General features: G+C 40.8%; 3 protein-coding genes across 4 annotated transcripts in view; all 3 read right to left on the bottom strand.

The window, feature by feature from the left end:
* LOC306870970 (rho guanine nucleotide exchange factor 9-like) overlaps window positions 1–2,194 on the bottom strand; it is a 38,109-nt gene extending 35,915 nt beyond the window's left edge. For both annotated transcript variants that reach the window (XM_079418598.1, XM_079418597.1), the window contains exon 1: window positions 1,970–2,194. In XM_079418598.1, coding sequence (XP_079274724.1) covers window positions 1,970–1,978 — 9 coding nt within the window. In that variant the 5' untranslated portion in view covers window positions 1,979–2,194. The remainder of the gene's footprint in view (window positions 1–1,969) is intronic.
* Window positions 2,195–12,307: 10,113 nt separating this feature from the next.
* Window positions 12,308–18,886, bottom strand: LOC306871812 (APC membrane recruitment protein 1-like). The gene is made up of 2 exons (XM_079419984.1): window positions 18,808–18,886; window positions 12,308–17,272 (listed from the first exon to the last, which is right to left on the bottom strand). The coding sequence occupies exon 2, from the start codon at window positions 17,165–17,167 to the stop codon at window positions 14,357–14,359; it is 2,811 nt and encodes a 936-aa protein (XP_079276110.1). The 5' UTR covers window positions 17,168–17,272; window positions 18,808–18,886; the 3' UTR covers window positions 12,308–14,356.
* A 370-nt stretch (window positions 18,887–19,256) lies between these two features.
* Window positions 19,257–25,367, bottom strand: LOC306870964 (ankyrin repeat and SOCS box protein 12-like). The gene is made up of 4 exons (XM_079418587.1): window positions 25,313–25,367; window positions 24,584–24,782; window positions 21,243–21,815; window positions 19,257–20,734 (listed from the first exon to the last, which is right to left on the bottom strand). The coding sequence occupies exons 2-4, from the start codon at window positions 24,597–24,599 to the stop codon at window positions 20,547–20,549; spliced, it is 777 nt and encodes a 258-aa protein (XP_079274713.1). The 5' UTR covers window positions 24,600–24,782; window positions 25,313–25,367; the 3' UTR covers window positions 19,257–20,546.
* Between the last annotated feature and the right edge of the window lie 82 nt (window positions 25,368–25,449).

Consider the following 25,449-nt stretch of genomic DNA (forward strand, 5'->3'; position numbering starts at 1 on the left):
GCAATAGCCAACAACACACTGTGTGGGTCAAAATTATAGATTTTTCTTTTATGCCAAAAATCATTAGGATATTAAGTAAAGATCATGTTCCATGAAGATATATTTAAAATTTCCTACCGTAAATATATCAAAACTTAATTTTTGATTAGTAATATCCATTGCTAAGAACTTCAAAAGGCTTTAACTTTAAAGGCAATTTTCCAGATTTTCAAATAGTTGCATCTCAGCCAATTACTGTCCGATCCTAACAAACCATACATCAATGGAAAGCTAATTTATTTAGCCTACAGATGATGTATAAATCTCAGTTTCAGAATTTTGACCCTTATGACTGGTTTTGTGGTCCAGGGTCACATGAGCTGGCATAATATCCCCTGAAACTCTTGCTTCATTTTAAATATAACATCCACACAAAACTTTTTAAAAACATAGAAGAATCATCTACTGAACCAACAAAGTGTTAAAAGTCACATTTGTGACAATTACAAGTGAACACAAACAAACAGTGTCAGTTACGAATTGTTAGCCTGTTTCACTTATTTCTATATTTGATGATATTTTGGTTTACTCTTCAGAACCTAGATTTTTATTTTTTTTTACCATTTGGAAAAAAAAGAGCAAGGCATAGTCATTTTTAAAAAGTATATTTTATATATGTAAAAAATCTAAAATGTCCAGTGTACAGTTTAGGGATAAACTGTTCTGCAAAAACACTGAGTTGCAGGCTTTAAAACTAAATTCATTACAACACTCCCCTACTACAGTCTAGCATCTACCTGCACAAGAAGCTTGTGAAATCTAATTTAAACAAACCGTGCAAAGGAATGTCACAGGTTTAACACCAACTTCTCTCGTGTTTATGGCCTAAACCTTGGATGAACGGGGTGTGCAATAAGGCATGGACTCAGTATATGACCATTCAGGTGCAACTGCCTGGATACATTGTTTGATCGCACAATACATCCATACTTGTACAAATGTCCCTCAATAGCAAAAAAGTGTAGTGTGCTTATAGGTCAATAGATGATAAGTGGCTTCTTTATAATAGACCAGAACTGTTAAACTTCAGAGAAACCAGAAATGGTGTAGGATGGTGCAGAGGAAATGAAAGATGTGAGAGGCACCAGGACGTGGTCGCCAGGCACCTGTGAGCATCGGAGCGTCTCATTGCGATCAGCTCGAGGACACACCTCAAGGAACCAAAATACGCGAGCATTCTTTCAATTTTTTCATTTTGTCCGGGTTCTATCCTCTCAACGGAGGCCAGAGCCGCGTCATCGCCGGCCTAGCTTGCAAGTCTCGTCCTCGACCGCCAAATCAGCGTGCGCGCTTGACACCGATAAACTGCGCACAAACGATCATGTCTGTAAAAATAAACGAAGCGGACGCACGCGTGCTTGCGCGCGCGCATCCTGGAGCTTGACTACAGAACGCCGCTCGATAAACGAGAAAACGCGGACTCGCGTCAGAATCAGCCAAGACGAAGCTATGGAGGCAGAAAACCGAACGGCTTTTGCGCACGCACATGCGTCGCGCTTAAATCAAAGGTGAACAGCTTCTAACGGACACAGTGACACATTTAGAAGAGCGCAAAATATACCAACGTCATTGACATGCCCGAGGCGGCGCTGAGGTGCTGGGTATCCCCCTCTGTCGTGCGCTTGCTCCAGCTCTCCCGTTTCCATAGCACTGGAACGGTGCGAGTCTCTCCGCGCAGGCGGACGGAGAGCGGCGCGAGGGGGAGCGTCCATTAACTCGGAGCCTCCCAGGTGAATAAAAGGAATACTTCACGATGCCGAGATGCCACTTCGCGCTTTCGCGACCTCCGTTCTGCTTGTGTGTATCCACCATAGCTAAAAAAGACCCCCCTCCCTCCTCCACCTTTTTTTTTCTTCTTCTCGTATCCGTTAACAGAGACCGTCGGTAAACCAGAAGAATGGCGCTCACGGGAGCATCACAGTCAGCCTACCTTCATCATCCTCAGGGTCAGTCCAGGTCCTGGATCTGTATCCTTTCCGCAGGTTCGAGCCCCCGACGCCAGCTGCAGCCCTGTATCCGCGCCCCGTGAGCAACGCGCGGCGTATGGAAGAGAAACGTAAGTCAGGTTAGACGCTGTTCTGTTCTCACGGCGAGGTGGGAGTCTGCGTCTCTCTCTCTCTCTCTCTCTCTCTCTCTATGAATAGAGTTGAAGTATGGGCGGTGCTTGTGCACACTGCACACACACACACGCACAGAGGAGCCAACCATCAGTCAAAAGAAGGGGTGCTTCACTCTGCTATTGAGGAGGCTACAAACATTACATAATCAAAAAAAAAAAAAAAAAAAGATACAAAATAATGCTGAACTATTGGCTTTTGGAAACTCACATCATCACCATCTCAGTGCAGAAAGGAAAATGTCCAATAGGCAAAAACAAATGAAAAAAAGGCATGGACAAAATTGCACGCTGTTTTACATCATTCAGAGGCAAGCAGGCAGCACCTATATATCAATTTAACACATCCTGGCAAAATATGACCCCTGCAATGTGTCCCAAAAAGGTCCCATCTCAAAAAAAAAAAAAAAAAAACTGAAAACTGTCATATTTAACATACACACACGAGATCTATCTATATACACACACTTTGAATTGGCAATCAATTGTGGAAGCTGCAGTATTAAGGTGTGCTGACCCAAAAATCTTTTAAAAACCTGGGTTTAAAAAAAATAAATAAAAAAAAAGTTTAAATCAGTAACCAGGCATCACAGCTGGCATGTATATATTGCCATTATTATGTTTAATTGCTGGTCTTCCATGATAATCTCAAGTTACTTTAACATATTTGCACCAAAAAAATAAGGATTTATACTGATATCGTCCAAAACTACATTTTGTCAGTATAACGGAGCCAACGAGACGTGAGGATCCATGTCCAAGCTTTTATTAAACAGAGACATGGGTCAAAACACAGGCAGGGTAAAACATCAGTTAACAGATATGTTGAGGACAAGACACAAGAGTATTCCGAGGGCATGCGTGGGTCGTCAATAGGCAAACAATATCCAAAGGGTTTACACAAGAGGGGTAATCCGAGAACACAAGCAATAGTCCAAGCAGGGGCAGACAGAGTCCAAACGGAAAGATGAAGGGTAAATGCAGGAAACATGAGCAAGAATCAATACACGAGAAAACAGACAAGGCGAGACAAAGACAACTAAGTGGGTGCCGTATCGCAGCTAAAACAGGAGTAATAAAAGCAGAACAATACTGGAACTAAACAGAAACACAGAATGGCTCGGTAAGGCAGCTAACAGTAAGGGAGTGCTATACACAGAACAATACTCGACAACTAGATCAGGAACTGAATGCGTTTTATATGGTGTGTGTAATAGTTCTCAGGTGAGCGTGTGATTAGTGCAATCAGCTGTGTGTGTGTGTGTCATCAGTGCAATAGATGGGAATTGTAGTCCGTGAGTGACATGCAACAGTAGTGTTGTGCAAGAGTCAAGTCGATGGAAGGGCGACCTCTGGTGGCTATCGGGCTGAAGGCCACAGACCGGATTCGTGACAGACACTCCTAATAGAGTAAAATCCAGGTGGGTGGTGGAGCGGAGGCGGAACAGAGGGAGGGACGGAGGGGAAGTGGGAAGACCGGAGACTGAGGCAGAGCAGGAAGCCAGGGTGGAGCAGAGAACCAGAGCGGAGCTGATGGAGCAGGAAACCAGGGCGGAACAGGAGCCCACCATGGCAGAGTAGACAGAGCAGAAGCCCACCAGAGCGGAGCAGACAGAACCGGAGCTCACCAGAGCGGAGCAGGAGCCAACCAGGGCGGAGCAGAAGACCACCAGAGCCAGACAGCCGACCAACATGACGGGGCAGAAGACCTCCACAGCTGAGCAGGAGCCCACCAGGGTGGAGCAGACAGAGCAGAAGCCCACCAGAGCGGAGCAGGAGCAAACCAGGGTGGAGCAGAAGACCACCAGAGCCAGACAGCCGACCAACATGACGGGGCAGAAGACCTCCACAGCTTAGCAGGAGCCCACCAGTACGGAGCAGGCGGAACTGGAGACCACGGCAGGAAATGGGACCTAGGGAACACTGAGACACGAGACCGACAGAGCATTTATGGCCCCACGGGCCAAGGCAGGGAACACAAAAAGTTCATCAGAAGTTTCTCTGGTGACAACTGAATGGGCAGACAGATCAGTGGCTGAAGTTAGACAGACAGTTCATAATTAAATGCATTGTTTGGAATAGGATAGGCAGATAGTTCACAATCTAGGGCATTGACAGAGGCTGTAGTAGACAGTTCATTATTAGTAGTCTTAACTGAAGCTGGACTGGTAGACATTTTAGTGACTGAATCTGGACAGACAATTCATACTCCGATATGACTGCAAAATTTAAACCAACAGACAAGTCGCAATTGGATGCATTGATTGACACTGGATTGGCAGACTGTTCAGTGTTTGAAGCTGGGTAGACAGAAGGTTCAACATTAAACTTACTGACTGAAACTAGGTTAGGATAGGCTGTTCGTTAATGGTCTCTTTGACAGTGACAGGATTAACAGGGCATGCAGAGGGTTCATTAAAGGCTTCCATGGCAGTGATAGGGTTAACGGGACAGATATGGGGTGCATTTATATTTTCTGAGCTCAAGACAGACAGTTCAGGTTTAGATTCCTTGACAGAGAGAGGCCAGACAGACAGTTTGAAATCAGACACATTAGTTGAGACGAGACGGACAGACAGTTCACAATCAGCTACCATGACTGGTTCAGAACGGGGCGAGAGTTCAGAGATGGCCTCCTCGGCCGGTTCAGAGCAGGGCAAATGTTCAAAAGCGGCCTCCGTGGCTGTGACAGAACAGGACAAGGGTTCATAGGCGGCCTCCATAGCCGTGACAGGACAAGGCGAGGATTCGCAGACGGCCTCCACAGCCGTGACAGGACAGGACAAGGGTTCATAGGCGGCCTCCATAGCCGTGACAGGACAAGGCGAGGATTCGCAGACGGCCTCCTTGGCCGTGACAGGATGAGGATTGATAACTGGATACCACTGACACCTCTGGAGGTTCTGCAGCATCAGCCGCCACCTCTGAAGACATCAGAGTGGACGCTGCCATCTCTGAGAGCTCTGTGATGGTGTACGCAGCCCAAATTCAACACAAAGCAATCCCCATCATGGGAAGCGCTTCGGACAGGGGAATTAGTGCAGGAACAGGAGGGTTAAAGTGAGCTCATTTGGGTATACCAGCTGCACGTGCAGACACCAGTGGTGCATCCCTCACACTGGATACCAGACTAGGATACTGAAGGACTGACCTTGAATATCTGGGTGTGGCAGACAGGACGTGACAAGACTGGCTGATCAGCTGTGACGGGACGTGGTTCTGGATGGTCAGCAGTGACGTGAAGAGACTCTGGAAGATCAGCGGAGATGGGACTTGCCTCGTGACGATCAGTTGAGACATGACTTGACTCGTGACGATCAACTGTGACTTGGTTGGACTCACGAAAGATCAACTGAGACTTAACTGAACTCCGATCAGACAATACATGGCGAGGTTCTGGCAGATCATACGAGACATACACAGGCTCTGATGCAGCAGCCGCGATGTTAATGGGTTCTGAATTCATCTGCGGGATGAATGGAGTCCGAAATAACACCGCAACATGTTTAGGATCAGGAATGACGGTAGTGTCAACACAGTACTTTGTTGTCGCCGCCATTTTGTGAGTTCGCTCCATGGCTGCCATTACATGAGCGGATGCAGAGTCGCTTTCCTCCGCGACACCCACAGTGAACGCCGAACCAACAGTCAACAAAGTATAGTTCATAAACTGAGCGAGCTATAAGCGTGGACCCTTGCGTCTAAGCTTAGGCCGAAGGGGTTGATTTATGTCATCACAGAAAATCTCTATCAAAATAATGTCTGGTAAATCTGAATAGTGAGCAATGGCTAAAAATTCTCAAATATGGCTTTCCAACGATCGTGTGCCTTGCTTAATAGCGAATAATATACGTGTTGTGTCCATACCTGGCCAATGTTCCTCTGAACAGCTGCTGGATCCTTGTGTGGACGAGTATTCTGTAACGGAGCCAACGAGATGTGAGGCGTATGGATCCATGTGCAAGCTTTTATTAAACAGAGACGTGGTCAAAACACAGGAAGGGTTAAACATCAGTTAACAGATATGTTGAGGACAAGACACAAGAGTATTCAGAAGGCATGCGTGGGTCGTCGATAAGTGAGCAATATCCAAAGGGTTTACACAAGAGGGGTAATCCGAGAACACGAGCAATAGTCCAAGCAGGGGCAAACAGAGTCCAAACGGAAAGACGAAGAGTAAATCCAGGAAACACGGGCAAGAATCAAAACACGAGAAAACAGACAAGGCAAGACAAAGACAACTAAGTGGGTTCCGTATCGCAGCTAAAACTAGGAGAGTAATAAAAGCAGAACAATACTGGAACTAAACAGAAACACAAAATGGCTCAGTAAGGCAGCTAACACTAAGGGAGTGCTATATGCAGAACAATACTCGACAACTAGATCAGGAACTGAATGTGTTTTATATGGTGTGTGTAATAGTTCTCAGGTGAGCGTGCGATTAGTGCAATCAGCTGTGTGTCTGTCATCAGTGCAATAGATGATGGTAATTGTAATCCGTGGGTGACATGCAACAGTAGTGTTGTGCAAGATTCAATTCGATGGAAGGGCGACCCGGCCACAGACTGGATTTGTGACAGCCAGGGGGAGGGCAGTGTATATATATATATATATATATATATATATTTTATTTATTTATTTATTTTTTTTATTATTTATTTAGTCATTTAGCAGACGCTTTTATCCAAAGCGACTTACAAATGAGATCATAAGAGGCAATCAAAACCAACAAAAGAGCAACAACGTGCAAGTGCTATTACAAGTCTTGGTTAACCTAACGCAGTATAGATAATTGTTATTATTATTATTTTTATTAATTTTTTTTATTTAAATAAAAAGACATAGATAAAATAAAATTAGAATAGAGAGTGCTAGAGTTAGAGGGTTAAGTAAAGATGGAACAGATGAGTTTTTAGCCGTTTCTTGAAGATGGGTAAGGATTCGGCTGCTCTGATTGAGTTGGACAGGTCATTTCACCAGATGGGAACAGTTAATGAAAAAGTCAGTGAAAGTGTTTTTGTGCGTCTTTGGGATGGCACAATAATGCGTCATTCACTTGAAGAACGCAAGCTTCTAGAGGGCACATAAGTCTGAAGTAATGAATTTCGGTAAAGGGGTGCAGAGCCAGTGGTGGTTCTGTAGGCAAACATTAATGGCTTGAATTTAATGCGAGCAGCCATTGGTAGCCAGTGCAAACTGATGAACAGAGGCGTCACGCATCTTTTCAGCTCATTAAAGATTAATCTTGCAGCGGCATTTTGGAATAATTGTAGAGGTTTAATAGAATTGGCTGGAAGACCTGCCAAGAGAGCATTGCAATAGTCAAGTCTGGACAGAACAAGAGCCTGAACAAGGAGTAGTGTTGCATGTTCCGAGAGAAACGGCCTGATCTTCTTAATATTGTATAATGCAAATCTGCAGGCAGTTTTAGCAATGTGGTCTGAGAAATTCAGCTTATCATCAATCACAACTCCAAGGTTTCTGGCTGTTTTTGAAGGAGTTATGGTAGATGAGCCTAACTGAAAGGTGAGATTGTGATGAAGCGATGGGTTAGCTGAAACTACAAGCAGTTCTGTCTTAGCTAGGTTGAGTTGAAGGTGATGGTCCATCATCCAGCAAGAAATGTCTGTTAGACACGCTGAGATGCGAGCAGCTATCGTCGGATCATCAGGATGGAATGAGAGGTAGAGGAGTTGAGTGTCATCAGCATAGCAGTGATATGAAAAGCCATGTTTCTGAATGACAGAACCTAGTGATGCCATGTAGACAGAAAAGAGAAGTGGTCCAAGAACTGAGGCCTGAGGCACCCCAGTAGCTAGATGTTGCGACTTGGATACCTCACCTCTCCAAGATACTTTGAAGGTCCTATCAGAGAGGTAAGACTCAAACTGGAGTGCGGTTCTGAGATGCCCTTTCTCAATAGAATTGATAAGAGGGTCTGATGGTTGACCATATCAAAAGCAGCAGACAGATCCAGCAAGATAAGTAATGAAGATTTGGAAGCCGCTCTTGCAAGTCTTAGGGCTTCAACAACAGAAAGCAAGGCAGTTTCGGTGAAATGTCCACTTCTGAAGCCAGATTGGTTACTGTCCAGGAGGTTGTTCTGTGTGAGAAAGACAGAGACTTGGTTGAACATATTATTTAACTTAACATTATTATTTAACATATTTATATATATAATAGATCAGAAATCAGACCACATTCAACGTGCAGGTATTTTTTGAATATTAATCTCAGTACTTCAGATGTGTTTAATTATGCAGCATACAGACAAGTACAGTCCCGTACAGCTTTCTCTGATGATCATTTGATTTTTTTTTAAGGAACACCATTCATTTTTAAATAGTTTATTATTATTTAACCATCATAGGCAGGCTTACTGTAATATGATACTGAAAAAATTGATCTCATGGGTGAGAGGAGGTATGCTGTAGCAGATTACCCTCTGCCATCAGGCATAAAACAGCGTGTGTTTGAAATCACACAGACAACAGACACACATACACAGCCACACAAGAGACGACGAGCTAATATGATGTTTGAATCACTGCTTCATTTCTATAGGATGATCTTGATGGCTGTGAGATTAAGTGCCTACTGTTCAAAAGTTTGGGGTCAGTAACAATTTTGTTTTTTAATGTTTGTGAATGTCTCTTATGCCCACCAAACATAATTGTTTAAAAATATTGAAATATTATTACAGTTGCAAGAAGTAGTTTCATATATTCTTTCAAATGTAATTTATTCTTGTGATGGCAAAGCTGAATTTTCAGCATCATTACGCCAGTCTTCAGTGTCATGTGATCCTTCACAAATAATTCTTAAATGCTGATTTGCTCCTCAAAAAAAATTTCTTCTTATTATTAATGTTAAATACTGTTGCGATGCTTAATATGTATTTGAAAAACGTGGTACATTTTCTTCAGGATACTTTGATGAATATAGTGTTCAAATCAGTTTAATGAATCCTTGCTGAATAAAAGTGTTCATTTCTTTGAAAAAAAAAAAATCTTACTGACCCCAAACTTTTGAACGGTTGAACATTAGATTTTATATACAGTAGTATAGATATTAGATTATTGAGCAGTCTTATGCTATTTAACATAAATTGTAATTTTACTAAATTATGTTGAAATTGTAAGGTTTTAGGTTTAATAGGTTTTATTTAATAATCATGTAGCTTACTAAAAATGCATTTCCTTAAATATTCCACGTAGTCTCTCAATATGAGGTGCATAAATAATTATATAAGCATTAATAAACTAACATTAAGGTCACATATGGATTTGATTCCCAGGGAATTCACACACTGATAAAAATGTACACTTTAAATACACTGCAATTCATTATGCATAAAAGTGTCTTCCAAATGTACAAAAATGAGTTGTTTAGTACAGGCTTATTATATCACACTGCAGGAGCACTGTGTCAACTTTCCATGTAAATTCCTTGTTTTAATACTTGAAAGCAAAGCCAAAACATCTATCCAATCACCGTCTCCATCACTCTTTTTAAAAATGATTAGGAGGCAAATGAACCCTGCAAGAAAGCACTAATCTCAAATTCCAAAACACACAGAACACCAATCCAGCGGTGCTGTTTTGTTGTCAGTCTTTCTAGCTGACTTTCACATATATATTTTTGCTACATTATGCAATGAAGCAGGAGATCTGATGTAACAAGCATTCTGGGGATCACAAGATCCCCCTCCCCCCGATTTCCCTCTGTGTGTCCCGAGGTTTTCTGTGATGTAGCTCTTGTATACGTAAGAGTGTATTCATAGCTTAAAACCAAGGCAGGACAGTGTGCAAGTTGGGATGTCACTAATGGACTCAATGTTTGGGGGCATATGTGTGTGTATAACAGAGAGGGAGTGGGTGTGTATATGTATAAAAGCTTTTGGAGACAATATGTCCTCTCCGCCTCATGCAGTTTTAACCTTTAGGCATCTTATGTATATATATATATATATATATATATACACACACATACACAGTCCTCATAAGCTTTACCTCGTTCCCAAGGCACTATTTAGAAGAGTGTATTTTGTGGTATATGTGTGTGAGTCATGAATAAATCAGATGAGAAGAGAGATCAAAGTTTCATAAATAAAACATGGTGCTATACTTGCTATTATTATGTGGAATATATAAGTGAAGCCATGCACTATATCTGTAGATAAAAGGAGGTTTTGAAGTCTTGAGGTCCAGGCTAATGGCATTTACACAGGTATGAATAATTAGTGATTGTTCTTCTTTTATATTTCTAAAAAATACTAAAATATATGTAAAATCTAAAGTATACTATTAGATTGCTATTAGGAATCTTTAAAAAAAAAAATATAGCACAAAGCAGTACACAAAAGTACAATGGTACTTTGATGTAATACATAATTATACTAAATTATCTCCATATACACTGCTAATTTACAGGATTCGTCAAGTTTTAAAAATAAAATTATAGCTTAAACCTAAAATATAAAAATACTATTAAATTACTATTAAACATTATTTCTGAAATGCAAAACACCACTCAAAACAGACTTCTGCTATACAATTGCACTTTGATGTATAATGATACTAAATGATCTCCATATTCATACACTGCCTATTTGCATGGTTCTCCATTTTGTTCTAAAAGTATTTTACATTTTATCTTAAACCAAAATCTAAAAAATAGCTTTTATTTTCTAAAATGTTAATTACTTCTAAAATAAAGTGCAAATCAGTACATAACAGTACAACTTTAATGTATATATGATCTCCATATTCATACACTGCTTATTTACTTGGTTCTCCAAGTTGTCTAAAAATACTTCTGAAAATTACTGTTAAATTACGATTCAAATGAATTATTAAAAATGACCATGGTATTACCATAACAGTATCCAAAAACATGATACTCTCTGGCACCAATTTGTGTATCACAAATATATTTGTGTGTATTATATTTACTTATACTTGTTTATATTTTGCTTTTGATGATGTTGTTTTTTAATATTTGTTTTATGCTTGTGAAGCACTTTGAGTTGCATTTTATATATGAAAAGTGCTATACAAATAAAATTACTTACTTACCAAGTCCAAAGGAGTTGTTTCTTGTTAATAGCTTTCCCTCTCTTTCAAGATGAAGAAAAAGAGACAATCGCAAAAATAACAACAGTACAAGCGTGTCTATACAAACTCTCCAATACCCATGTGTGTGTATGACATCTGGGATGAATGCCAAGGTTGTTAAGGCAGTGAGAGAAAGAGACTGAAGGCTTATGTAATATACTCTCTCCTGAGAAAGAGACTCATCACACAGCTCCGTGCCAATGGAGGAATCATCAACATGCTCACACAAACCACGTAGAAATAGGTCATATTGAAATCTGGCCACTGTACGGTTCTGGTTGTGGGCCAAAAGTAGTGTGAATACACCTTTCTTCAACACTGTGTTCACTTGTAACAGAGTTCAGTAAACCAGCCACCTGTTTCACTTCAGACAAACAAATGATAATGTCAACATGACAGTCATTCCCAGTCAAGAAAAACATTTCAAAGAGCAGGTTTTAGCAACCCTGGGAGTGCATCCCGTAGTGATGCGATGGAATGCTGCATGCTGATTGGTTGAGGTCAGGATAGAAGAAGTAAACAGACAAGCTCATCTATGTCAATCAATGTGCTGCAAATGCTGTTAAAAGTTCAACTTAGTATCTTTGTCTCCATAAATCCACATCAGCAAGTTGTGCACTGTGACTCACATGCATCATTAAGCTTTTTTATCACCAATATTATAACAACATAAATGCAGTCCTGTTGTTTTAGATGTTTTATGGTGAGAGTTCCCCCTAATACAGTGGTGGACTAGCACATGAAAAATCAGAGCAGAGAGGGAGGTTTGCATCACAATATTCCCTAGCAGATTTTAAACATTAAGGTTTTTTCATGTGTTCCTTATTTGTAAGTCGCTTTGTATAACAGCAAATGCTAAATGTAAATGTGTAAACCTGGCCAATTTTGTACTAAATTAATTGAGCAATATAAGATATTAACAAACTTGTTTGAGAGGTTTTGCACAGTGTTAATTACACTTAATTTCAACACATGTAAACACAGTAAGGCTCACAGATGGATATATTTAAAATGAAATTAGTAACAAGATGGTTTTGAATGATTAACTGCTTTTTATGTTTGATCATGTAAAAAACAATATTAAAACTATTTATTATGAACATAGTGGTGAGACAAAATCTAACCAGTAGAGGGAGCCAACCCCTGCTGTGACGATTCGTTTTCATATAATTTACATACATGTATAGGAAAAAAGAAGAAAAAAAAACAGAAAAGCGAGAGGGGAGGCTAGAAAAGACAGTATGACACATCAATTGCTGTCAGTCACGAATTGCCTACATTTATTTTGCTCTTCCCAGCTCATAACAGTAAGACGTGCACGACAGCTTCGACCAGTTTCCATGACAACTGGAGCCTCCTTGACTTTAGAACGGAGACCACCTTTCAATCAAATACAGCACCAGCTCTACTAATCAGGCAATGCCTAATAGCTCAGAAAAAAGGCACTAATGTTATTTCACCTACAAGTGCCACATCTAAAATGCATTTGCCTATCGAAAACAGAATTACAGTGCATGACAAGCTTACACAGTTTATTTTGCATTTCTCTTTTGTCAAAATAGATATTAGTCTTAATAGATAAAAAAAAGAGTTCAGTTTTCTCACTAACATATTAAGTTTGTGTCTGTTTTCTCCTAATCCTAATAATACTCACAGTACAAGCGTACAAGAAAAAAAACACCCAAAGTCATGGTTCCAAATACCAGAAGAACTTCAATAAAGCAAAACATATATTTTTTAAACACGCTCAAAAAGTTTAAACACGGCATACAAGGCCAAATAATGATCTAGAGCTGCACTATTAACAAATCATCTGCCATAGGAAACTACAACACTTCAGATGATACTAAAAAACACTCACAAACTTGCAGTACTGATGTCTATTAAGGGTTTATTTCCAGTCAGTGTTGATTCCTGTGTGGAAAGAGATTGCATCCAGGTTGTGATGTGGTTGATATGTTTAAACCTTTTGAAAATGACAACATTGAGGCTAGTCAAGTTTTACTGAGATGGTCTAACATTCTTTGTCTGTATATGTACATCCTTGTGTATTAAAATACAAAACCTTTTGATTTTCTGATACCACTAAAAAGAATGAGGTATGGAAAATCAATCACACAAATGTACCAAATGCAAGAAAAAAGAACAAAAGATTAATTACAGAACAGCACTGGACTTATCTGCAAGGAAACATTAGATTATCAACTACATAGATCATATTTACTGAAGACTTTAGGCCAGATCTGACTTGAATGTACGCAGAGAATACTCAAATATGCAGATATCCATAGTTAATACAGTACATAATATAATCCCAAACAATCACATACTGTTTAGCAGCACAAAAGGAAACAAACCAGATTCTATACTCAGATCCTTAAGCCTTCAGTAAATAAAGGACAGAAGTGTATCAAGGATGTTGGCCACTTATTTAACAGGCAGTTTTCCTATGAGAGTAGCATGTGCTATGCCAAAAACAAAAAATACCATACAAAAGAAATGTGTGACTAGCTAAACAAGATTTTTAAAAAGTTCCAAGATGTAAACATTAAAACCTTGAAACATACAGCATATTTTCGATTAAAAAAAAGTGTTGTATTAAAAAGTGTTGTATTAAAAAGTATTTGTTCAAACTGAGTTTGATACTTGAACAAAGTTCTAAGATGATATCGGTTTCAATGTGCTAATGAAGGTTTTCATTCTTATGCTAAAATAAGTCATTTATAGGTTGTCGTCTTTTTGCTAATATACCTAAAACGTTTCCAAAACCAAACCAAATGGATCAATTTCAATAGCAATCCCTGGCTACATAAATGCAGAGCAATATGGCATCTATATATAGACAGCACCTGCTGAGTAATGCTGTAACAAATACATGTCCTCTTAAACTCACAGAAACTAAAACATAGCTCAAAAACTACACGGTACATCACAAAAGAATACAATAGCTTATCCGGCAGTAACAGCAACTACAGTGTGTGTGAGTGGGATACAATTCAAAACTGTCAGTAAACATCCAGCATCGTCTTTGGTGACGAGACTTGTCCATTTGTATTAATGTTTTACTTTGAGTGCGAGAGATTTTTTATAATTTGGGTAGTGCAGGGGTGAAGCCACCCTCAAGTTCCCCCCTCCGGTTCTTTATGGGAATTTTTCGATGGTCTGCCGATTGGTCAGAGCGAAGGTGGGGCACACCTTGAGTGACCCCGACAGGTCGATTCTTCCACTGCATACCTGTAGGAGGGTAACTGCAGGGGTAAAGCGCATCGCCTCCCCCGAACAAAATCTCCCCATCACTATCAGCTCTAGCAGATCCAGGGAGGTTACGATTACGGCAGTTGTTCTTTAGGGGGAGATGTGAAGGTCTTACAGTTGATTGGCCCACGTGTGACAACTTAGCTTCTTGCTGAGAAGAGTTAGAGGACTCAAAATTCCGCCCATAGCCCCGCCTCCAGCTATCAACAGTGACCCTGCATGGCTGTAGCGGTAATGCCATATCACTACAATCAGCAGTCCTACGATGTGAAAATGTAGAGTCACAGTTGGTGTAAAGCTCACTCGTCTGAAAATCCAGACTGTCCGTGTCAAGAGAGCGACTGCGACGGTTTAGTGCTAATGGGGTGGGGACGGGTGGACAAGGTCGACCCAAACTGAGGTGGCGAGGAAGGCTAGCAATGCCCCAAGCGTTACTTAGCAAGAGACTTTGTTCGTAGGCATCAAAAGTACGCTGGTCACACTCAGCAAAGGCATCTTGCTGAAGGTAACAGCCATCATCCTCGAAGGGTTCGTAAGGAGACGCCAACTCTTCCTCCTCCTCAACAAGCTCGGTCTGCTGCTCACATTCACCCTCATTCTCCATGTCGACCACGTCAAACGTGACAATGGCAGGCAGGGCACTCAGACTCGGCCCGAAAGGAGAACTCGACTCTGAGCCATCAAGACTCTCAGTTGAGTTGCGGTAAAGCCGGGTGTTCTTTGTGAAATCTACGAGTGCTTGGGAGAAGCAGACCATCAGCTCTTCTTGAGACTGACTGCAGCCCCTGGTGGGTAGTAATGGGCTCTGATTCTCAGATTGAGGCTGCCGTGTGGTTGTCTCTGCGACATGTGGACTAAACCCTGAATCTGCAAACAACGGAGTCCCCTGGATCTGACCCCTGCTGAGAGGGACTGGCTCTTTTACAGCTTGAGATCTTGGTGGTGATTGGGGATAGCACTGATTCATGGATTCTTCCAAAACTATCTTACTGTTGCCTGTGGAAAGGCTCGAATCATCGTAGAAGCAGTCTGTGTGGAACAGAAGCTGATCTTTGGATGGGCTTCTGAGATTCTGGAGCTCGCAGCACAGAAGGGCATGCTGGATCTTGCTCAGACGCTCCTCCTCTGTCTCCATTGTTCCTGTCTCTAGGGCAGAGGATGCCAGGGCGTACAGAGGGTTTGTTGGACTCTTATCTGCACCAACAAATGAATGGGCATCCTTGGGAGGAAGAGCAGGGCTGAGTAGACGATCGTCAGGTTCAAAAAGTTCATAAAGGGCATCACCACTGTAGCTGTCCCGTGGAAGCCTTTCCTGGTGTGGACGCTCTCTACTCTCCTCCTCCATACCTGGTGTGGTGGAGTCATAGTATCCCTCATCGCTGTTGGGAACCGACTCCTGCCGATCGCTCTGTGGGCTCAAGAGGTCAACAGGAGTGAGGGCCGTTTCTGTGATTCCCAGTGGGCTGCTGTTGAAGGTGGCACGGATGGAGCTGATTTGCTGATCGGGAGTAAGCGAAGGGCTATCCGAGCCCATGTCTGAGGGGACATAGCAGACTTCATTACTAGTTTCAGATTCCCATAAGCTCTGCAAGTAATCCGCGTCTATCTCATCGGGAGTTGCCATCTCTTCCCCTCCACCTTGATACGTGACAAAACACGAGCTCCGTTTTCCTGCATTTCGGCTGCCTCTCTCGGCAGACACCGAGCTCTCGGCGACACTGACATCATCCTGGTCTGCGATTATGTCTCCGCAACCTGTCAGCGAATCAAAGCTTTTCAATGAAGAAACGTCACCGAAGATTAAGTTTTCAGAGGAGCAGGATACAGCAGGAGGCTCCCCGTCAGGAACGTCCACATTCTCCTCAGCTAAACAGTCCAGTTCTGACTCGGCACATAAGGGTTGATGATATGTCGTCAGTCCTTCCCATCTCGCATTTTGTATCTCCTCCCCTTTATTCTCCTCTTCTTTTGCTCCCTTCCTCTTATCCACCTCCACTCTGTTCCTCCTTTTCTCAGGCACTAGCGTTATATCTTTCGTACATTCAGTGGCAGCCAATGGCAGTTCACATTCACTGCCTGTGGATTGATTAGGCACATCTAGCACCAACTCTTCGCTACGGTCACTGACGCTCGACAGGGCACCAGGCACTGTTTCGGCATGGAAGCTTGAAGACATTTCCAGTGCCTCGCGCTTTTCTAGTTCAACATTTTTGTTTTTCCTGTGTCTCCGAATGCTGTTGAAAAGACCCCGAAGGCCTCTGCGCTGTCGTGGTAGAGACTGAGACTTCCCGTGATCCTCCTGTGATTTCTGAGGGTCACTGGAGGCACAAAACTCAAAGTCCCCTGAGGCCGCTTCACTGTTACCTCTGCCCAAATCTCCCCAGCATGCTCTGCTCACCCCATCGTATGTTTGGCTCTTTGTAACACTTGTTTTTGATGACCCCTTTCTTTGACTTCTGCCACGGCCACCGAAAAAGCTGGGAAGAACACAGATGCTCTTCCGACCACCAAAAAACCTGAAAGCCGTCTTCCGTATTTTCACAGAAGGGGGTGACTGAGGTGGAGGGCTGTCATGGGAAACAGAGTCTGACTGTGGACCCCCTACTGCACCTACAACCTCACTTCCTGTGGCGGTCTCCATACTGACACAGATGACTGTGGCTAATGGAGCATGCCTGTAGTAAACACTCCACCCTGAGAGGCAGGCCAGAAGGTATGGGGACTGTGTTTATCAGACATCTTATACCTGTGAAAGAAACAGAAATTAAGATGCATGATTAGGAACAGTCAAAATAAGAAAAAACTGAACTAAGGTACATATTTATTGATAAACATTGACCTTAAAGTTTAAACTTTAAAGGAATAGTTCACCCAAAAATGAAAATTGTGTCATCATTTACTTATGTCATTCTAAACATGTATACTTATTTCTTATATTGAACACAAAAGAAGAGGTTTTGAAGAATGCTGGTAATCAAACAGTTGATGGTCTCCATTGACTTCTATAGTATTCCTTTCCCTACTATGGAAGTCAGTGGGGACCAACAACTGTTTGGTTCTTCAAAATATCTTATTTTGCGTTCAACGTAAGGGTGAACTAGCCCTTTAATGAATTAATTACTTTTTAAGGCTTTGTAATAGAACACAATAACACAAAATATAATCCTGCCACCAACTAGGCTAAATCTCAGTTTGTTCTGAACTTATTCAGGTTTACACTGAAACTTGGTCTTTCAGTATCACTGTTTACTGCATAACGCATTTTAGAATGTCCCAACTCGTTTAAGCCAGGTACATTTGATAACTAAATTTTGGTTTACAGGTCTAAACAGAGTGACAGGGCTGCCTATCCTGCAGAGTTTAGCTCCAACTTGCCAGGAAGTTTCTAGTATGACCAGTAAGACCTCGATTCACTTGTTCAGGTGTGTTTAACTGGGGTTGTAAACTCTACAGTGGCCCTATAGGAGCAGGTTTGGAAACCCCTGGTCTATTATGAATATATTAATAACATTCACTGGGCTCATTTAGACCACATTCACAAGTGAGAAAACAATGGCCAAATTATTCACCATATAAAATTTCTATAAAAGTATATTTCCATTAAATGAAACAAACCAAAAATAAATGGATGTTTTATTTTGTATGTTTTCCCCTTAATTAAACAATATCATATGATATTTACCCGTTACTTTATCATGTTTCATTTTTTTTATTATTATTATTACATTTGCTCATTTAGGTGTGAATAATTCCAACTAAATTTGTTTTCTTAACCACAGAGGCAGAAAGGCTAACCTACAACAACACAAAAACAAAATCGATGACTGTAAAGTGTTACAACCTGAATGAGTCCTGCAATGTTACACATAACGTGAGTGAAGTTCCGCTGTATTAAACCTACCGTTAATCAAAACAAAAGCCAACGGGCCTGAAGACTCACTGTATGTGCATCATAAACAAAGGAGACCACATACAGACAGCGTGCAGTTTAAAGAACTACAGCCCATAGACAAATCACACCAATTACTGCACTGAAAATGTTACTGGCATCGAATAGAACTTCTATCAAAAGACTACACGCAGTGTCCCCAGCTGGACACCATCACTGATAATGAACGCACAACTGATGCACGCTAGCCCAGACGCTAACCAGCCCGCGTCCGCTTCACTGATATACTCCTAATTTGCATACGCAAACAGCTGTTTCTGCGCGTACACTCACTTACGTTCACAGTCAAAGAGCGAATAATGCACACAGATAGAAACATTAACGACACTCGCCTTATTTTTCCATCTTTTCCGAACGCGCGTGCAGTGATGTGCTCTGTCCTCGCGCAGCGCTGCATGAGCTCGCGGCTGTGATTCACTTTGTTCATTGAGCGCTGGAGCAGCGGCTGGCGAGTTTCCGTGCTGTGTGCATTTTGGGAAGTGTAGTACCATCATGGTAATGGTTTGTCTACTTCAACGTACTGTCTTGGCATGCACTTTAAAAGGCAGTGACAGGAAGAAAAGAGGTCAATTGTAAAAGTACGGTAATAAAAGTGATAATAGCAATAGGCTATACAATAATAATAATAAAAACTGCAATAAAATAATATATGCAATTAACACTCTGTTGGAGATCTACGCGAGGTGTAAACCAAATATGAGTTTTGCTGCAGCAGATATATGCCGTCATATTTAATGACATCCCCTAAAAGTTTAAAGTTAACCACCAAAATAATGTTTTTAAACTATATTTATTGTGAAAAGTACCATGTCAAAAGACAATTATTTAATTTTACTGCCTTATTTTAGAAAGGCATGAGGGGTCCTTGGCATCAAAGAGTGTTAAAACTAAAACTATGAAAAATATTTTGTTCATTTAAATGAATTGCATAAGCTCAACTGAAATAAATGACCTAAACAGAAATAAAAATGAAATCAAATAATTTTTTAAAATAATAATAATGAAGCACACAACAATGCTACTAAAAGTTTCATTAAAAATGAATTAAAACTGAAAATTAAAAAAAAATTAAAGCTAATATTTAGCTAAGCTAAATACTGATAAATACTATAACAGCATATAAATAATGCTAAAATGACACTGGTCTAGTCTGTATTTGGTAAGGTCTTGTGTATCTCAGCTAAATGTTAAGTACTTTGAGTTTTCCACATCAGTGCAATGATCCAATTTTATGAAGTGGAAATAAATATCCACATGGAAACTGGCACCTCAAACTATACCCCATAAATATAAATACAGAGGAAACAACACATTATGTTCAGCTGTTCAATTTTATGAACAAACTAACAAGCCAGATGTTATTCACAGCAGAATTGTGTTTTCAAAATACACCTGCATATATACTGTATATCCAATTTAGCACAGACTGACATACTTTGTAATCCTCAGGCAAGATACTTCAATACCTGTGCTATTAATCCTTCTGGAACTGATGAAGTCTTTAACCTCACAGGAACAAAACGATATCCATTACATGTTATCTGCACAATAGAGGTTACACAACATCTGTTGGAAGAGTCCATCTGCTCTAAACGAGGGATTCATAGACAAGTACAATCACAATGGATTTTATACATCATATTAAGATTAATAAGCCAGTTACCAACATGTTTACATCCTTCAACAAGCTGTTACTCATTAACAAAACACAAAAATGCAGTAAAAAAAAATAGCTGAATTTAGTATGAGAAATTAAAACCTCCAGATGATCTTGAAAAGGCTGAACAGGCTGTATGACAATGCATTGTTCTAGAGCATTTACAGCAACACTTCTGGTAATATTACACAGCCTATATTGAAAGACATTAAAGCTAATTAATTTATGTGAATGTTCAAGTTTAACACACTTCATATATGTAAACCAGGGGTGTTAGCAGTGTATCGGTCCATCTGTGAGATTGCATACGAGTGAGTCCACGTCATTAGTCCAGATCTTCTGTCTGTTTCCTTCCCTCTAGATGTCTGTATGGTCTATCTGTCCAGTCTATGTGTGAGTGAATGAATCTGTCCTTTAGTAAAGGCACAGTGGAGTGTAATCCGTTTTGTCAGTAAACCAAGCACTCTTTTGTGGCTTGTGTTTGAGATAGTCGATGAGCCTGGGTGGAATCTCCAGAGAGTCCAAAGACTGAATCTTGTTCACCTGTATCAGGTGTTTACGAACGGCCAATCTACACTGAGATGCCAGAGTCTTCGGGCACCCTGTGAAAAAGAGAGAATAAAAAAAGTTGAACAATGACACTCAGTCTTATTTTACTAACATAATATTCCTTCATTTTGAATTCATTTTGAATTAGCTTGCATTTGTATTTTGTAAATAAAAAATAAAAAAGGTAATTGCAAGTTTCTCACATTTCTTATTTTCTTCCCTTGCAATACTGAGTGTATATCTCAATATTCTCTTTTTTTTTTTTTTGTTGCAATTCTTAATTGTAAGATATAATCTCTAAATTGCAAGGTAAAAACTCAAAATTCTGATAAAAAAAACCAAGAATTCAGAAAAAAAATCAGAATTGCAAGATGTAAACTAAGAATTGTGAATAAAAAAATCTGACCTTTTTGTGAGTTTAGCCTATATCTTGCAATTCTGGTTTTATACCTTGAAATCTGACCTTTTTTTATTATTATTCCTTGGTGGAAACAGGTTCATACAAGACTAATGGCAATAAAAAAAAAACCAAAGCTATAATACCACTAAATCTTCTCTCACCTCGCTCTTTCAGCAAGAGCTCAACAGCTTCGTTCTGTTTGGTGCTCTTCTCTATAATGAGGGTCGGCAGGTAGACGTTTGCCCCAAAGTCAATGAGCAGTTGAATGTATTCGACTCCACAGCCGTGTCTCAAACACAATTCCATGACCGTCTTCTGCTGCGTGGCCCTGCCATTCACCTTCTCTTCCGGGCTGTTATAGTTTGGATCCGCCCCATATAACAGCAACATTTTGAAGCAATCCAGGTGTCCATATATGGCTGACAGGTAAAGAGGCCCGCTGCACACAGCAACCCCTGAGGCCCACAGTGTCACCTTTGACCTGGCGTTGACCTCCGCCCCGTGCTGAAGCAGCTGGCGGAGGATCTCGGGATCGCCCTCTCGGGCAGCAGTGAGCACAGGCGAGCTGTTGTTCAGGTGGCTTCCATTCGAATTAGCTCCGGCACGGAGAAGTGCAATCACGCAGCTCAAGTAACGCCCGCACACAGCGGTGAAAAGAGGGGTCTGGGCTTTAACATCAAGGCGGTCTACACCTGCCCCATGGGCCAGGAGCAACTGCAGACACCTCAGGTGACCTACAAAAAATTGCTGCGTTAAAAATTACTGCAAAGCCCTGAAGAGAGTTGTGCGCTTAGCTGAGCATATCTCCAATCCAATCTCCCTAGTAACTCTCTGTTCACCCTGCTCCCATCTGGAAAGCTCTTCCGTAGTCTGATGGCCAAAACTGAGAGACTTAAGGCCCCGATATACACTACATTGCCAAAAGTATTGGGTCACGCCCTTCTAATGAACATGTTTGGCTATTTTAGTAATTTCTATGAGTACAAATCTTAATGTTAAAGCATATAATGATATTCTATGGAATTGTGTGCTTCTAATTTTATAGCAACAGTTTGGACAGGATCCTTTTCTATTCTAACATGACAGTGCCTCTGTGTATAAGACACGGTTCAAAAAGACATGATTGATTCAGTCAGTGTGGAAGAGCTTGACTGGTCTGCTGAAAGCCAAGTCCTGATCCCAGCTGAACACCTCTGGTGTGACTTTATATGCAGACCTTGAGCCAAAAACTCATCACTAAACACCAATGACTTGTACATAAGGGTACTGTCATTTTAGACACATCCAAAACTGTTGCAACAGAGATGGAAATACAATTTTTAAATACATGAATTGTTTCCATCTTTGCCACAGTTTTGTTAGTGCCTTTTTCTGTTCTAAAGAAGGGGGTGTCCCAACACTTTTGTCCTTATAGTGTCTATACAAGTCATTGGTGTTTGGTGATGAGTTTTTGGCTCAAGGTCTGCATATAAAGTCACACCAGAGGTGTTCAGCTGGGATCAGGACTTGGCTTTCAGCAGACCAGTCAAGCTCTTCCACACTGACTGAATCAATCATGTCTTTTTGAACCGTGCCTTATACACAGAGGCACTAAAAGGGTCCTGTCCAAACTGTTGCTATAAAATTAGAAGCACACAATTCCGTAGAATATCATTATATGCTTAAACATTAAGATTTGTACTCATAGAAATTACTAAAGTAGTCAAACATGTTCATTATAAGGGGGTGACCCAATACTTTTGGCAATATAGTGTACTTCAAACGAAGTTTGTTTTCGTTCTTCGTTCGGGGGCAAAAAGAAGTTCGAAAAGGCTGAGCGACGGTATACTGTTTTCGAACATTCCAACACCCCCGTGCTGCTGGAAGTGGGGTGTAGATTAGTGTAAACGTGTCGCAACGCTCGCGCAAATCCCCTAAACACAACAACAATGCAATGATGGTGTATCTAGGCCTTTTATTAAACTGGATAAATTATTACACGTTTTTATATTTTATGTGTTGTCATAATTTGATAAAAACAAAGGTTTATTATTGTATGTTCTTTTGGCATTTCATTTATTGTATACCTTTTAAATTTGCTTATTGAAAGAACAACAGCAGCAGTAGCAGTATGGTGTAACATTTATTTGGTACTTGCTACCTTATACCTTTACTCTTTCATTTTATTCTTTTCATGGCTTTGGAAAACTTGCATCTGATTTTTCTCTACGTCGCTTTTTGCATAACTCTGGGTCGTCAACACCAAGCTTCGTTGCAATCTCTTTCTAGGAATTAAATGCTTTCTCTGAATCTTTAAAGTCTCCCCGCGAGCGACTGTACAGGTGCAGATATATCTGTGGCAGCTTAGCTATTCGACACAGTGTATTTATGTTGCTAGTGAATAGAAAATGTTGTTCTCCCGTCTGACCTCCGCTGAATGAGAAACGAACCGGGAATAAAAAAAATTGCGCGTCAAAGAAGGTGAAGCTCCAGAACACACCCACCGATTGCGTAATCGCCACGGACCAATGGTAGCTCAAAAGGTGTTTAGGAGCCGAAACGAATTCAAAACGAACTTCGTTTCAGCCTGATTTTGTTAGAAATGACGTCATATCAATTCGTTCTTCAATTTCGTTTGAAGTATATCAGGGCCTTTAGGAGAAGCTTCTTCCTTCAGGGCATCAGGCTCCTAAACTCAGCCTCTTCAACATCTACAGGACTTCATTAGCATACACTCACCACACCCTTTATGTCGCTGCACACAGCACTTTCTGGTCTCGTTGCTGCTATGTAACAACCTGCACTGTTGTACATTCACTTCAAATTCTTCTCTGTACATACCTCAGCATATTCCTCACGTGTACATTCCTGTTTCATTCAAATATTTATTATATATTCTCCTAAGATTATTATGTAATGTCCTGTACTCTCAGGCCCTTTATTTTATTTTGTACAGTCTTATAATCTTCACCTCCATGTTTATTACTTTCTTTGTCTAAATTTTGCACAATCTATGGAGCGGACCTGACTTACATTTCACTGCTGGTTATGTATCATATGGGACCCTGGACCACAAAACCAGTCATAAGGGTCAGTTTTTTTAAATTGAGATTTATATACACGCAAATAAGCTTTCCATTAGGACAGGACAATATTTGGCCGAGATACAACTATTTAAAAATCTGGAATCGGAGGGTGCAAAAAATCTAAATACTGAGAAAATCACCTTTAAAGTCCTTAGCAATGCATATTACTAATCAAAAATTACATTTTGATATATTTATGGTAGGAAATGTACAAAATATCTTCATTGAACATGGTCTTGATTTTGGCATAAAAGAAAAATAATTTTGAACCATACAATGTATTGTTGGCTATTGCTACAAATATACCCCTGCTACTTGGTTTTGGGGTCCAGGGTCACATATATGTAACTGAGTATGCGACACATAAAATCTTGAATCTTGTGGTCGTGGTGGACAACAAACTCAGATGTGACACCATGGAAGGGTGATGCACATACCTTTGGAAGCAGCCATGCGTAACGGGGTACCTGGGATCCCCCAACCGCTCTACTGACTAATGCACTTCCTGTAGCGTTCTTGTGACAGTAGCTCGGCCAGCAGGAAATGGTCATTTTTAGCCACAGCTCGGTTCAGCACCAGACTCTCAGCGGCTGCTTCATCCTCCTCCACTGGCCGCAGCTGGAGCATAGACGAGAACTGCAGAGAAAAATAAAAAGTTTATGCACAGATAAGGGCCTCAGCATGACGGTTGAAAACAACAGCAAATTAGTGAGCTGCCTATCTAGACTATCAACCTTATATAGGGATATTATTGTTATTAATGAGTAAACTATGATTATATTAATGTAATATCTTTGGCAGCGTTTATATTATTGGACTGCTTTGTCATGATGGACTTTATTTGTTTATGTTAGCTACTAGCAAGCATACGCGCAGTCAGCAAACGAGATAAACCTCAAAAATACAAGCAAAACCAGACTTTTAAATGCTTTTATGCTAATAGAGTCAGCTGAGAGTAACACTTGTCGCATTCAAACGGACATTTATTCCCCTGCTAAAGGAGCTCGGTGTATTTAACTCTCGCTGTAACATAAATAACAGTTTGACTCGCTCCTTCTGGCCTACCGTCAAACAAACACGCATTTTTAAGGTATAGAGTGCAACAAATATACAACACGAGCATATAGTAGATATTTTAAATGTGTTTTCGCCTCAAGGACACTCACCGAGCTAATAACAAGCCAAACACGGACGAGCAGCAAACAGCGGAAGCAGTTCTGTGGGCGACCAGAGGAGGCGCTGTGCGCGTGCACACAGTCACTGGGATCTATTCATGCCTGTGTGTAATGAGTGAGTTTAGTGT

This window comes from Barbus barbus (genome assembly GCF_936440315.1).
Source record: "Barbus barbus genome assembly, chromosome: 6".
NCBI classification, from domain to species: Eukaryota; Metazoa; Chordata; class Actinopteri; order Cypriniformes; family Cyprinidae; genus Barbus; species Barbus barbus.

What these genes read in the sequence shown, in the direction of transcription:
- LOC306871812 (XM_079419984.1), bottom strand. Translation starts at nt 17,167, where the DNA reads ATGGAGACCGCCACAGGAAGTGAGGTTGTAGGTGCAGTAGGGGGTCCA.
- LOC306870964 (XM_079418587.1), bottom strand. An exon ending in GCTCTTGCTGAAAGAGCGAG is followed by an intron (nt 20,735 to 21,242) that starts GTGAGAGAAGAT and finishes TCTTTTTCACAG; the next exon opens with GGTGCCCGAAGACTCTGGCA.